General features: G+C 47.6%; 1 protein-coding gene across 1 annotated transcript in view; it reads left to right on the forward strand.

Annotated features, from left to right (window-relative positions):
• The window catches only part of MED12L (mediator complex subunit 12L), a 764,678-nt gene that overhangs the window by 33,645 nt on the left and 717,504 nt on the right, over positions 1-13,529 (forward strand). The window contains exons 4-5 of the mRNA XM_029616044.1: positions 2,491-2,682; positions 11,948-12,107. Coding sequence (XP_029471904.1) covers positions 2,491-2,682; positions 11,948-12,107 — 352 coding nt within the window. The remainder of the gene's footprint in view (positions 1-2,490; positions 2,683-11,947; positions 12,108-13,529) is intronic.

Below are 13,529 nucleotides of genomic sequence, written 5' to 3' on the forward strand. Positions count from 1 at the left end.
GGAAATAATGCAGTACAATTGATACCATATTTCCACTACTTTTTTGATGGCTTTGATGTAGCTTATGGAGAGGGAATTTCTGCAAAAATTGTAATAATCAGACTAGAACACACAGGCCCTTTCATGCATCCACTCTAAGCAGATGCAATGAGTCAATTCTTCCAGAAATTTTCATCATGGGAAGTGTAGTTAAAAAGGCCACATTTCCTGTAGTATTACATTTCTGTCGTGCTTGTCATTGTACAACATGACCTGACAGTGCATGATGTGCGTCTTTCCTTGGGGTTCTGGAAGAAAAACGTAGTCGTTGGAGCTCTCAGTAACAAGTGAAAGGGGGGAACATAGCTCTGTCAGGTCAGAGTCAAGAATTGGAGAGAGGAGAGAAACAGCTTGGACAGAGGATCTGTCACCTCACATCGCCTCTTCTGTCCCCTTTCCAGGAACCACCAGGATCTGGAACTGCTTTCTCCCTCATTGGTAGTTTGTGTGGTCTGGGCAAGCAACTTCTTTCCACCATTCTCTCCCTTCCCTATTGGGCTTGGGCTCATTTCCTTCTCTTGTTGGCCTACTCCTTCGGCTTCCCTTGTGCTGGGGAATAGCATGACTGTGACCTCCGACCCACACTTTCTTCTCGTGCCTTAGACCAGCCACGTACTGGGAAACGCATGACCCAGACACACTCCTCTCTCTGCCAATCAGTACTTAGTGGAAGGACAAGCCGCTTCTTCTCTTCCTAGTTAGCACCAGCTAATTGAACAAACCTTGAAATTACAAGGAAAAATTAGGTATTTTTCAAAGCCATTTTTTGTGGATACAGTTGGGTTTACCTATGGGAATGGACTGTTTGCACGTTGCCCATCTTGGTGCAGATAAAATTGCATGTAGTGTTCTGCAATGCGTGTAACTTTACCAGCCTTGTCTGCTGAGGGGGCTGTCTTTAGGTCGGGAGAGAGAAATAACACATGATGTTATCTGCATTGTTCTCAATGATAAAATACTTGCAGGAAAAAAGCAGGGTGCAGATTTCAGCGGATTCTTTTTCCCAGGCCAATAATCAGATGAAAAGTATGTGCTTACTGTTGCTTTGTCTTGGTGCAAAATAGGGCAGTTTGATTATTGGTCCCCAAAAGAATAACTGACAATTTTTTTTTTTTAAACTCTTGACTCCAGGAGATTAAATTGCAATCAGAATTACGGACAGAATGAATGGACAATACTGACGACATCATTAATCCTTTTTCATGCCTCCTTAAAAGGGGATGCAGTTGTTTTTTTTTTTATTCTTTATAAGTTTTTCATTCACATTTACATAAAGTGAATAAAATGGAGTAATGTTTTTGTTTTCTTAAAATGTACGTTCACCTTGCCAGTTCATCAAGTCCAGTGAGATATTTCAGTATATGAGTTGCAGACTCTTGCCACACAAACTGGGCATGTTTGGTTTACATTTTCGTTCAGGGGCCTTTGTGCGTGGTACCTGTGTGCTGAAAACACACGTCAGAACGTGCGTGGCCTGTGTGGACTTTCCACACGTGGCAGCCCCTTCCTGTGGATCCCTGCAGCCATGCTTGTTTTTGGTCTGGTAGTTTTCTTCCGTTTCCTAAAAGCAGACACAATGCAAAACTGAGTAAGTGAAGACAAAAAATAAAAATAAACTTGTCCTTCTGGCACTGTCAAGCAAGAATAAGTGTATTTTAGTTTCTGAGTTACAGGGGGAGGCCTGGTGCAGTAAATTTCCTGATAAAGAGGGCAGTTTCAAGGGGATTTCTGTGGGCAGACAGTTGTTTGTGCCTTTAATTTGTTTCCTGTAAGGCTGGATAATTAGCCTGAGGATGGTGTGAGCGGTCTGCCCCTAGGTGCTTGTAATTTTCCTCCTCATCACAGAGGCATTATGGCTAAAATTCAGTTTCCATTGTACTTCCTGCTTTGCCCCCTTCTTAATGTGCCTTGGGCAATTGTTGTTACTGTTCCTGCTGTATTTATTAAGGACTCCCCCTCCCCCCCCAACTTGAAGAGCTCCAAGGGGGGGGGGACCACTTCCACCCATCCCAGCTGCTGTTGCAGACACAAGAGCCAGCAATATGACTCAAGTTCAAAAATGTGTTTCCACCCCTCTCCTTAAAGAATGTTCTTTTTTTGATGCATTGTGACAGCAGTAACATAAATGCCAAGAGTATTGTTTTTTCATTCTATGTGTTCATGATTCCCCCCCCCCCCCCAATGTTTCTGTGATGAAGCAATTGTCTGCTTATTTTTTTTTTTGTTGAGGAAAAAAAACTTCCTTGCATATAGTTTTTTTATTTTTTAGTTTTTTTATTTTTGAGAAAAGAAAAGGAGTTTGCTATGAGAAGGTTCTTGCTGTTTTTTTACACCTGTGATTTCGCTGTTTTGTTTTGTTTTTTTAATCCCGTTCCCCTCTTCTAAATTGTGCACAGTGCACGAGTGTGCACATTCACTGGTGATCATCTTGTTCTCCTTTTCATTCCCCAGATTGGCGCCTATTTTAGCAGCATTTTGGCAGAAAAGCTTAAACTCAACACTTTCCAGGATACAGGGAAAAAGAAGCCACAAATTAATGCCAAAGACAACTACTGGCTGGTGACAGCTCGCTCTCAGAGCACAATTCACAACTGGTTTACGGACCTAGCGGGAAACAAGCCGTTGACTGCGCTGGTGAAAAAGGTACCACGGCGTCCATGCTTTGCATCTTCCTTCAGAGCCATGCACGGAGTCCACATTACTGCCATTTTATCTCTTAAGTCGCTTTTGTTCAGGTTGAAACCTTTGAGATGGCTGCACAGCAGGATCTGTTTTTAGGGGAAGAGCTGAAAGGGTTGGGCCGACATGCTTTTGGTCAATATAGTCCTAATCCACTCCAATATATCACAGAATACAAAATCTGCATTGGACCCTGTGGCTAATATGAACTTTGCAGATCAGTGTAGAGTTAACGACTGGCTCTCTGGGCAGCCTGAGCCAGACTTCGTTCTATCACGTTGCCTCTATGGATTTGCCCTTTTTGTAAGAAAAGTAGAACTACAAGTTCGTGGCCAGAATGATATAAAAACAGGCCTAGCTTTTTCGGTCTAGACTGCAAAAACTAGTAGCAAAAAGCAAATTTTTGCAAAATTCGGTTCAGATGAGTATAAGTGGAATGAAGATTCCTGTAGTATGAGATGCAATGCCACATTGGTATCTCTGCACGCCTTCCGTCTAATTGTGGATCTCCAGCATTTCATGTGTTCTGAACTAGATTCATTACATGCAAAAACCCCATTCAAATTTTAAATAAATATAAATCAGTTGTGAGGATGATAAAGTACTTCCCAGCTGTTCAACAGCTCCAAGCTCATGTCATCCAAAGATTTGTCTGCAATTTATTTGTGTTTTGTTTAAAACTTGGATGTGGCTTTTTGCACGTGAGGGTAATTTTTATAATTGCCCACGTACGCGCATACCCCTGCGCGCGGGATACGTGCACACATTTCCGCCTGCTTGGGAGCAGGCGTAAATGTGCGCTCATATGTTCAGAAAAAATTGAATGTGCGCATAAATGGTTTCCCCTGCCCCATCTCTGCCCCCTGGGAGCGCCTCCTTCAAATACGTATGAAATCGCTTCCAGTTGCAACCCCAGGGTAATTTTCAAGAAGCCCGTTTACGGGAGTTACTCCCAACAAATGTACTTCAGACTTCATGGAGAAGCTGGAGATCCGTGATTGTTCGGGAGGAAAGCAAGAGAGACTGTCGTGGCTTTGACCCTCATTTTATGAAAATCTCTGTTCCCTGTACGTTCCCGGATCAGTCCAGACTCCTGGGTTTTGCCTCCCCTCCAGCAGATGGAGACAGAAACGTTTTAACGGACTCTGCCCTATACTCTGAGGTGCCACCTAGAGTCTGTCAGTATTTCTGTCTCCAGCAGATGATGGAGGTGAAAATCCCTTCAGTCTGGTTTAGCTAGTTTTTACTTTAAATTAGGATTAGATTCTAGAATTTGGTTTAATTTTTTATTCTAAGGCTTTCCAGTTTAAAAAAAGAAAAGCGGATAGTCTTTAAGCCTCCCAGGGGGTTGTCAGGTCCTGGTGGGACCATCCTCCCTAGTAATAGAGGCTGAGGAGCAGGGGGTTGAGGACCCAGTAACTGCCAGCGACTGAGGGTGATACCGGGGAGCCTGGTTCACTCACCCTCAGAAGGAAGGAGTGCAGAGCCTTTAAAAAAAATTTCTGGTATTTTTCTCCATTTTATAGCTGGCCCAGCGTCCTCTTCGGCTCCTCCTTCCCTCTCACTGCTGCTTGATAGTCTGGCTGCGTACCGCTGAGCTCCCGGGTTATTTTTAACCCTCTGCTTACCTCCGAGTCTCCGGGCTAAATTTAGTCTTCTAGTCATGCCACGTGGTGCGGCCTGCTCTGCATGTGGGAGCACGCGCGGCTCTCAAGAACCGGCATTTCTTCTGAATGCCTCTCGGGAGGGGAGGGCTGTCGGCTAAAATTCACACAGCAGCGGCTCTAGAGTGCACCGAGAGCCTGGGAGGCTTGATTCACAGTGCCAGCCCTCAGACCCGTTCCTCTTGAGCGCGGGAATGGAGGCCATCTTAAAACATTTAGAGATCAGGAGAAAGCTGCTCTGGGGGAGGAGAATTCCCCTCCACCTCTTTCACAGTGACCTGGGACCTCTGGGGGGGGAGGGGGTGGCAAGTTGCAGGTGGATCAAGCATTCCTCAGGAGATGACCCCATGGGAGGGCCTCGGATATGTCGTCTTCTTTATTCTCCTCAGACTTTGTTTTATTGCTCCACAAGGTCTTTAAGGCCCGGAAAGCAGCTAGATATTAGGGTAGCAAGGTCCCTCGTCCAGCTCCAGCGTCTTCGGGGACTGGAAAGGAGGCCTCCTCGACCCATAAGTGTCCCAAGTCCCCACCGGTGGTGGGATCCACGAAATCCAAACGTCATGTCAGGTCTGTTTCTTGTCCAGTGGACAGTTTATCTTCGGACCATTCAGATGACGGGGAGACCCCCCCGCAGGATTATCAGGGGCCTGATGCAGACCAGGATAGCCAGCTCCAGTCTACCAAGCAACTGGGTGTGCCTATGGTTGAAGGTGACAATCCCAAGGTGGTACGCTTGTTCCGGAAGGATAAATTAGGACCATTCATCCCAGCTATTCTGGAAGAGTTGGGGATTGAGGTCCCTCAAGAGGATTCTCGACTTGGTGCTGTGGATCTGGTGATGGTTGGACTCAGGGGTCCAGCTCGATCTTTTCCCTTCCATATGTCAGTTACTGACCTCTTGTTTCGTGAGTGGAACATTCCGGACCTGAGATTGAAAGTCAGCCAAGCTATGGACAGATTATACCAGAGGAAGCTCGGGACCTTCTCAAAGTGCCCAAAGTGGATGCGGCGATCTCAGCAGTGACAAAAAAGACCACCAACCCAGTCACCGGAGCCACAGCCCTTAGGACTTGCAGGATCACGTTAGAGTTGCAACTTAAGAAGATTTTTGAAGTCTCGGCTCTAGGGGTTCATGCTGCCATGTGCAGCAGCTTTGCACTGAGGGCCAGTCTCTGCTGGGTGCAGCACTTACAATCGGCGGCATCCCTTTCCGATGCAGAAGCGGTTCAGGCTGGCTGCCTGGAGGCAGTGATTGCCTACAATGCAGGTGCGCTTTATGATCTCCTGCGTACTTCGGGCAGAACTATGGTTTCGGCTGTCTCAGCCCGCAGACTTCTCTGGCTTAGGAACTGGTCTGCAGATGTTTCTTCCATCTGGGATGGAAGAAACATGGAAGATGGAAGATCCCATCCAAGCTGGGACCCTTGCCCTTTAAGGGAAAGCTGCTCTTCAGCCAACAGTGGAGGACATGATTAAGTTTCTGGGGGAGAACAAGGTCCATAAGTTACCAGAAGATAAGCCCTGGACGAGAGGATTCTTTCCTCAGCTGTCAAGATTCCGAGGGAATCGCCATTTTCGTTCTTCCCGATCCTCCAGGTCTTCGTCTCATCAGGGTCCAAGCTGTCAACATTCCTGGAACCAGTCCTTTCGAGGCAGACTTCCTGGGAGGGTCGGTGCCCCACAGACTCATGGGGGCCTCAAGTCAGCACAATGAAGCGAGGCCAGTTTACTCCTCCATACCAAAGATAGGGGGAAGGTTGTCTCTTTTTCTAGAGGAGTGGACCATCTTGACCTCCAATCAATGGGTCCTAAATATAATAGAACACTGCTGCACTTTAGATTTTGCTCGGCTGCTCCAGGAGTGCTACCTGGTTTCCCTGTGCTCTTACCAGCAAAAACGTCTGGCAGTACAAGACACCCTAGGACGTCTACAGGACTTGGTTGCCATAGTTCCGGTACCCACAGGAGAACTCAGGTGAGGTCGCTACTTCAATTACTTCGTGGTACCCAAAAAGGAAGGCATTTTCCGACCCATCCTCTACTTAAAGAGAGTCAGTTGGACTCTAAAGGTGCCTTGTTTTCGCATGGAAACTCTTCGCTCTGAGATAGCGTCCATTCACAGGGGAGAATTTTTGACGTCTCTCGACCTGACAGAGGCATACTTGCACATATCCATCCGCCCTGATCATCAGAAGTATCTGCGGTTCACAATCCTCGGACATCATTTTCAATTTTGTGCACTGTCTTTCGGTCTGGCAACGGCACCCAGGGTGTTCACCAAGGAGATGGTGGTAGTAGCAGCGGCTCTTCGGAAAGAGGGTGTACTGGTACATCCCTACCTGGATGATTGGCTGATTCAAGTGAAATCAGAGGACCTTTGCCGGACGGCGATTCAGCGGGTACTGCAACTGTTGAGCTCGTTAGGCTGGGTTGTCAATCCCAACAAGAGTCATCTAGTTCCTTCCCAGTCCTTGGAGTTTCTGGGTGCTCGGTTCGACACGCTCCAGGGCAAGGTTTTTCTTACCGAGGAGAGACTGGCCAAGGTTCAAACGCAGGTGCAGTCTTTGCGGTCCATGCCTCGTCCCAGAGTCTGGCATTATTTACAGGTTCTAGGTTCGATGGCTTCCACTCTCGATCTGGTTCCTTGGGCCTTTGCGCATATGTGTCCTTTTCAGTCAGCCTTGCTCTCCAAGCAATTTCATCTTCTCCTACCACTGACAGACTCTGTGCACTCCAGTCTTATTTGGTGGCTCTGGCCAGACAATTTGCGTCGAAGGGTGGACTTGGAAATTCCCTCTTGGACAGTGGTAACCACCGATGCCAGCCTCTCCGGTTGGGGAGCAGTCTGTCGGGGGAGAGCGGTGTAAGGCCAGTGGTCAAGAACGGAGTCCTTCTAGTTGATCAATCGATTGGAGGCCAGAGCGGTTCGGTTGGCTCTGCAAGCTCTCCTTCCTTTGGTAGAGGGAACATCAGTAAGAATACTCTCCGACAATGCGATGACTGTGGCCTACATCAGTCGTCAGGGTGGAACCAAGAGTCTTCCAGTGGCGACGGAAGCTCAGCTTTTAATCAGCTGGGCGGAGCAACACCTGTACAAGATAGCAGCCTCATATTGCCAGAGTAGACAATGTGCAGGCCAATTTTCTCAGCTGCCACCAGTTGGACCCGGGAGAGTGGGAACTCTCCGAAGAGGCTTTTCAACTTCTGTGTAACCACTGGCCCAAGCCCTCTATGGACGTGATGGCGACATACAGCAATGCCAAGGTTCCTCGATTCTTCAGGAGCAGAAGGTGTAGATGCTCTTGTCCTTCCCTGGCCGAAGGACATTCTGTTGTATGTATTTCCGCTGTGGCCGTTGGTCGGCAAGGTTCTGCGCCGAATCGAGACTCATCCCGGTGAAGTGATACTCGTTGCGCCAGAGTGGCTGCGACACCCATGGTGTGAGGACCTCGTGAATCTGGCAGTGGACGGACCGCTGAGATTTTGTCCATCTCTTCTGCGCCAAGGCCCCATTTGTTTACGAGAGGCAGATCGCTTCTGTCTAGCGGCATGGCTTTTGAAAGTCAGAGATTAAGGAGTAAGGGTTACTTGGATGCAGTGATTGCCATGCTCTTACATTCTTGTAAGACTTCAACCTCCATGGTGTACATTAGAGTTTGGGGTCTTTCGAGACCTGGTGTCTGGACCACGAGGTGGAGCTGTCCAGGGCTTCGATTGCGGATGTTCTGGCCTTTTTGCAGGCAGGTCTAGCTAAGGGGTTATCTTTTAATTCCCTACGAGTTCAGGTGGCAGCCCTTGGTTGTTTTCGGGGGAAGGTGCAGGGTGTTGCTCTAGCATCCCATCCAGATGTGACTCGTTTTCTGCGTGGAGCTAAGCATCTGCTTCCTCCGGTTCGGAACCCCTGTCCCTCGTGGAAGATTAATTTGGTTCTCCGTGCCCTTTGTAATGCACCTTTTGAGCCGTTGAAGCGAGCGACCCTGAAAGATCTGATGTTGAAAGTCGTCTTCCTTCTTCAGCAAGGCGTGTTTTGGAGCTTCAGGCCTTATCTTGCAGGGAGCCCTTCTTACGGATTTCTGAGGCAGGAGTTTCCTTGAGGATGGTTCCCTCTTTTCTCCTGAAAGTGGTGTCCCCCTTTCATTTGAATCAATCGGTGGAGCTCCCTTCCTTTGCGGACCTGGATTCTTCTACTTCCAAGTCTAGGAATTTAAAAAAGTTGGATATCAAACGGGTGTTGTTGCGTTACTTGGAGGTCACGAACAGTTTACGTCTCTCAGACCATTTGTTCGTCTTGTGGAGTGGTCCCAGGAGGGGTCATAAAGCTTCAAGGGCCACTATTGCATGCTGGCTCAAGGAAACTATTGTTTTTGCATATCTGGTTCAGGGCTATCCGATCCTGGTGGGGCTTCGGGCTCATTCTACTCGGTCGCAGGTGGCCGCCTGGGTGGAATGTCAACAGGTGTCACTGCAGGAAATTTGTTGGGCGGCTACATGTAAATCTACACATACTTTCGCCAGGCATTATCGCCTGGATGTCCGGGCCCCAGAGCCCGGTTCCTTCGGGGCCAGTGTGCTCCGAGTGGGACTCTCTGTCCCACCCTGGTTAGGGAAGCTTTGGTACATCCCAGGAGTCTGGACTGATCCGGGTGCGTATAGGGAAAGGAAAATTGGTCCTTACCTGCTAATTTTCATTCCTGTAGTACCACGGATCAGTCCAGAGTCCCGCCCATGGAGAAATGGAGAGTCCGCTCGGCCAGTTGTAATTCATATTCTGCAGATTTATCGAATGTTCTTATACTGTATGCCCCCCTTTACAGGGTAAGAGTATGGGCATGGTTTCTTTCGTTCATTACGTTACGAGTTTTCATTCTCTGTGTTCTTCGGGGGGGGGGGGGGGAGTTTTGATTTAGTGGATGTTATGGTTTAACCTTTCTGCTTGGGTACAGTGTAATACTGACAGACTCTAGGTGACACCTCCGGGTATAGGGCAGAGTCCGTTAAAACTTCTCTGTCTCCATCTGCTGGAGGGGAGGCAAAACCCAGGAGTCTGGACTGATCCGTGGTACTACAGGAACGAAAATTAGCAGGTAAGGACCAATTTTCCTTTTAGCATGTGATGGTGGTGGTGTGGTGGTGGGTGGGGTGCAATTTTCAAAACTTCGCATTTTTGATGCCCGCAGGTGCTGCACCAGCATTGAAAGTAGGTGTAAGCGCATGCCTTTCCTTTTCAAATTGACGGAAAGAAAGTACCACCTGCAGAGATTTGCAACCCCAGTCAAAAACGTGCATAGTTTTGAAAATGCAAAAGTTACATGTGTGGTTGGTCTCTCCACCCCTTGCCTAACATGGCCTCAGAAAAACATTCAGGCAAATGTAGGCAAAAGTTCATGCGTTGTGGCACAAAATGTTCCTTCCCCCATGTAGCCGGGGAAAATTGCCCTCATTATGGGTTCCTTTTTGCTTGATGATATTTTGAATTAAGTTTTACAAACATTTATTTTGATGTTGCTTTTTGGAAACTTTATAGATGTGAAAGGCACAGCATTTTATTCTTTGTGGGCAATGTCATATTTTTATTCTGCCTGGATGACAGGGAGCCAGGTGCTAACCCTGTATGAGTCTAACGCATTCCTACAATGATTCGGATGGGAGAGTTGACGGGCCATCCAGTGTGGGGCCCTAGCCACAGCTCTTGTAACCCATTAGACGAGAGCAGAGCCTTGGAGGACTTCCAGTTCAAGGCAGATTTGAACAGACACAGAGGTTTGAATTCTTTGAGGATAGAAATTTAAAATACATGAGCTGCAGAAATGTCCTCCATATTTGAGTATCTTTTAAGAAGCTAACTTCTTCTCCTAGTGCCTAACATTGATTTTTGTTTGCAAAATAGTGGAACCCTTCAGAGTATGATTTTAGGCCATTGAGGGAAGAAGCAGCTGGCTGGAGGGCATATCAGGATTTTTGATAGGGAAAAGAATTGACTGGATGACTGAGAAATTTTCTAGACATGACTTCAGGTAGCTGGTACCTTGAATTTTTGCTGTTCTTTAAAAATGTATAATCCAAGTAAAGAACCTGAATTAACAACCCAAAACTTGCTAGCAGAGAGGTTACTTTCTTTATCTCCTTTCTTTCCTTTAAGGCTGTTTTTTTGCAAAACCTGTGCTCTATGTTAAGGTTTATGCTGGAACAGACTTTCTGCAAAGGAGAGGACAAATCCTGTCACACTGTCCCCTTTGCTTTAGTGTGTGCGTTTCTCAGTTGGGCTCATAAAGGCAAGGTGTTGCTTATACTGTAAGCCATTTTTTTGCCAGCTGCTTCCTTGCAGTGCACAAGTGGAGAGGGAAGGGAATCGTGCAGATCAGTGTTTTCCAAATGTTTTTGCGCTGTGGAACACCCGGCACAGGGTTCATTTCATCGTGGCACACCACCACCTTCATAATCATCTTTTCTTCCTTGTCATCCCACTGCTCACATCATCACCTCCCCCCTCTCCCCCTCCCCCTCCCTTTCCTTTTCCCCATCCTTCACTTTTCTTCCTTCAACCCCCTAGCATCATCATCATCTTTGTCCTCTCTTCCTTCTTCCCCCACCATCCTGGAATCATCACCTTTCCCTTTCCCCTGACATCACTTTCTTTTCCCTTCTCTCTCCCCCACACACTGACATCACCACCTTCCCTCTCCCTCCACCCGTATGGCATCACCACCTTCCCTCTCTCTCTCCGACCGTACGGCATCACCTCCTCTTCCCTCCCCCTTCATCTTTCTGGCAGCATCACCACCTCCTCTTCTCTTTCTCCTAACATCACTTTGTTTTGCACTGGCATTATCACTGCTTTTTCTTCTTTCTCTCTCCATCACCTGCCATCATTATCATCATCTCTTCCCTCTCCCATGGCATCATTACCACCTTCCCTCTCCTCCAACCTCTCTCCCTACATTCACTGGCAACATCACCACCTTCTCCCTCCACCCTTCTAGCACCATTATCATAATCTTCCGTCTTCCCTGGCATTATCACCTTCTTACCTTCCCTCTCCTTCTTCTCCTCTGGTATATCATCACCTTTCTTGTCCCCAGCCACCCATCCCCAGTCTAGCCCTTTGTCATCGTCATCATCATCATCATCATCATCATCATCTTCCTCCCTGTTTCCCATCCCCAAAGCCAGCACAAGTATGGGAAGTGCTTACCTGCTGCTGCTGCTGCTTCCTCCTGCAATAGTGACAGCACGAGGCCCGTGTGTCTTGCAAGAGAGAGCGAGCAGAGAGGGAAGCAGCAACAGCAGCAGATAGGCGAGGCTCTCCGTCACCCTCTGCAGGCAGGTGGACATCCTGCAGGCTAGGAAGGGAGAAAAACAGAAGACTGCCGGCGCCTATCTCTTCGTACCTAGCTCTTCTCGCGGCACACTGGTCGGGAAATGCTGGTGTAGGTTGATCTTCGTTATTGGGTCCTTGCGTCTTATTGATGATTGCGGACACAATCATGGCATCATTACCAATCAGAAATGAAGCCGTTTGTTAAGTTATGCCTGGTGAGTGTTGCTTTTCTTATCTGTATTTACAGGTTCCTATCCTAAGTAAAAAAGATGATGTGTTTGCTTATTTGGCCAAATACTCTGTGCCACTACTGCGAGCAGCATGGCTGATCAAGATGACATGTGCGTACTATTCCTCTATCTCCGAAGCGAAAATTAAGAAACGTCAGGCAACAGATCCAAATATTGGTAAAATATATCATTAACTTTCATCCGTAGCTGTGAGTTTTTGTCTTGACGAAGTTAGGCTGGGTTACCCATTATAAGAAATAATAAAAGATGATGTACGTAAGCTTTTAAGACCATTTGGGCCCCTTCTTCACAGATCATATCTAAAACTAGAACCTCTCCATATCTAAAGCTCATGTGCTGCATATTTGGATAAATCTTATGCTGGTCCAATGGAAGGTATCTCCATCTGCATGCATTATTTTGTCTAAAATGTTTTTGTTTAACAAAAAAAAAAAAAAAGCAAGATCTTGCAAAGTGAGTGTGGTGTTCGGATTTTTTTTTTCTTTTTTGACTTGTTGGTTTCTTCCTGTTCCTTTGTATTTCCAGCTCAGTTGGAACCAGCACTGGGATTTTGGCACCATGAGCCTTCATTTGCAATTAACTGGGTATTTTACACCTCTTTTATATATCACCCTCCTAACTTAAATTAGTCCAGTCATCACAGTGCCAGTCCTTGGCAGGTGGACTTTAAACCGGGGTGCCATCTGAAACTGGGCCATCATGGGTCCTAAATCCAGCCACTAGGTGTCACTGTAGTGTGTTGACTGACTGACCTTTCCTCCTCCAGGATCTGCGATCGTAGCCTCCGCAGCATCCGACCCAGGGAATGGGATAACCTAAGCTGTGAATTGAACTCAGTTTCCTCTGCATGGCAGTGTGGGTCATTGAGCCACCAGGTCACCCCTAACCTTCAGGCCGATACAGTACAGTGCGCTCCGATGGAACGCACTGTTAGCCTGCTCTGGGACACTCGTTTTCCCTTACCCCTTATTCAGTAAGGGGAGGAAAACGCACGTCCAACCCGCGGCACCTAATAGCGCCCTCAACGTGCAAATGCATGTTGATGGCCCTATTAGGTATGCGCGCGGGATACAGAAAGTAAAATGTTCAGCCAAGCCGCACATTTTACTTTCAGAAATTAGCGCCGACCCAAAGGTCGGCGCAAATTTCTTCCAGCACCGGGAAAGTGCACAGAAAAGCAGTAAAAACTGCTTTTCTGTGCACCCTCCGACTTAATATCATAGCGATATTAAGTCGGAGGTCCCGAAAAGTTAAAAAAAATAAATTTTGAATTCGGCCCGCGGCTGTCGGGCCGAAAACCGGATGCTCAATTTTGCCGGCGTCCGGTTTCAGAGCCCGTGGCTGTCAGCGGGCTCGAGAACCGACGCCGGCAAAATTGAGCATCGGCTGTCAAACCCGCTGACAGCCGCCGCTCCTGTCAAAAAGAAGGCGCTAGGGATGCGCTAGTGTCCCTAGCACCTCCTTTTACCCGGATCTACCGTGTCACCTAATTTAAATAGAGAATCGCGCGTACCGGCGAAGGGCCGGTGCGTGCGCCGGGAGAGCGGGCATTCGTCCGCTCTCCCGCGGACTTTACTG

The sequence above is a fragment of the Rhinatrema bivittatum genome, chromosome 9, assembly GCF_901001135.1.
Source record: "Rhinatrema bivittatum chromosome 9, aRhiBiv1.1, whole genome shotgun sequence".
NCBI classification, from domain to species: Eukaryota; Metazoa; Chordata; class Amphibia; order Gymnophiona; family Rhinatrematidae; genus Rhinatrema; species Rhinatrema bivittatum.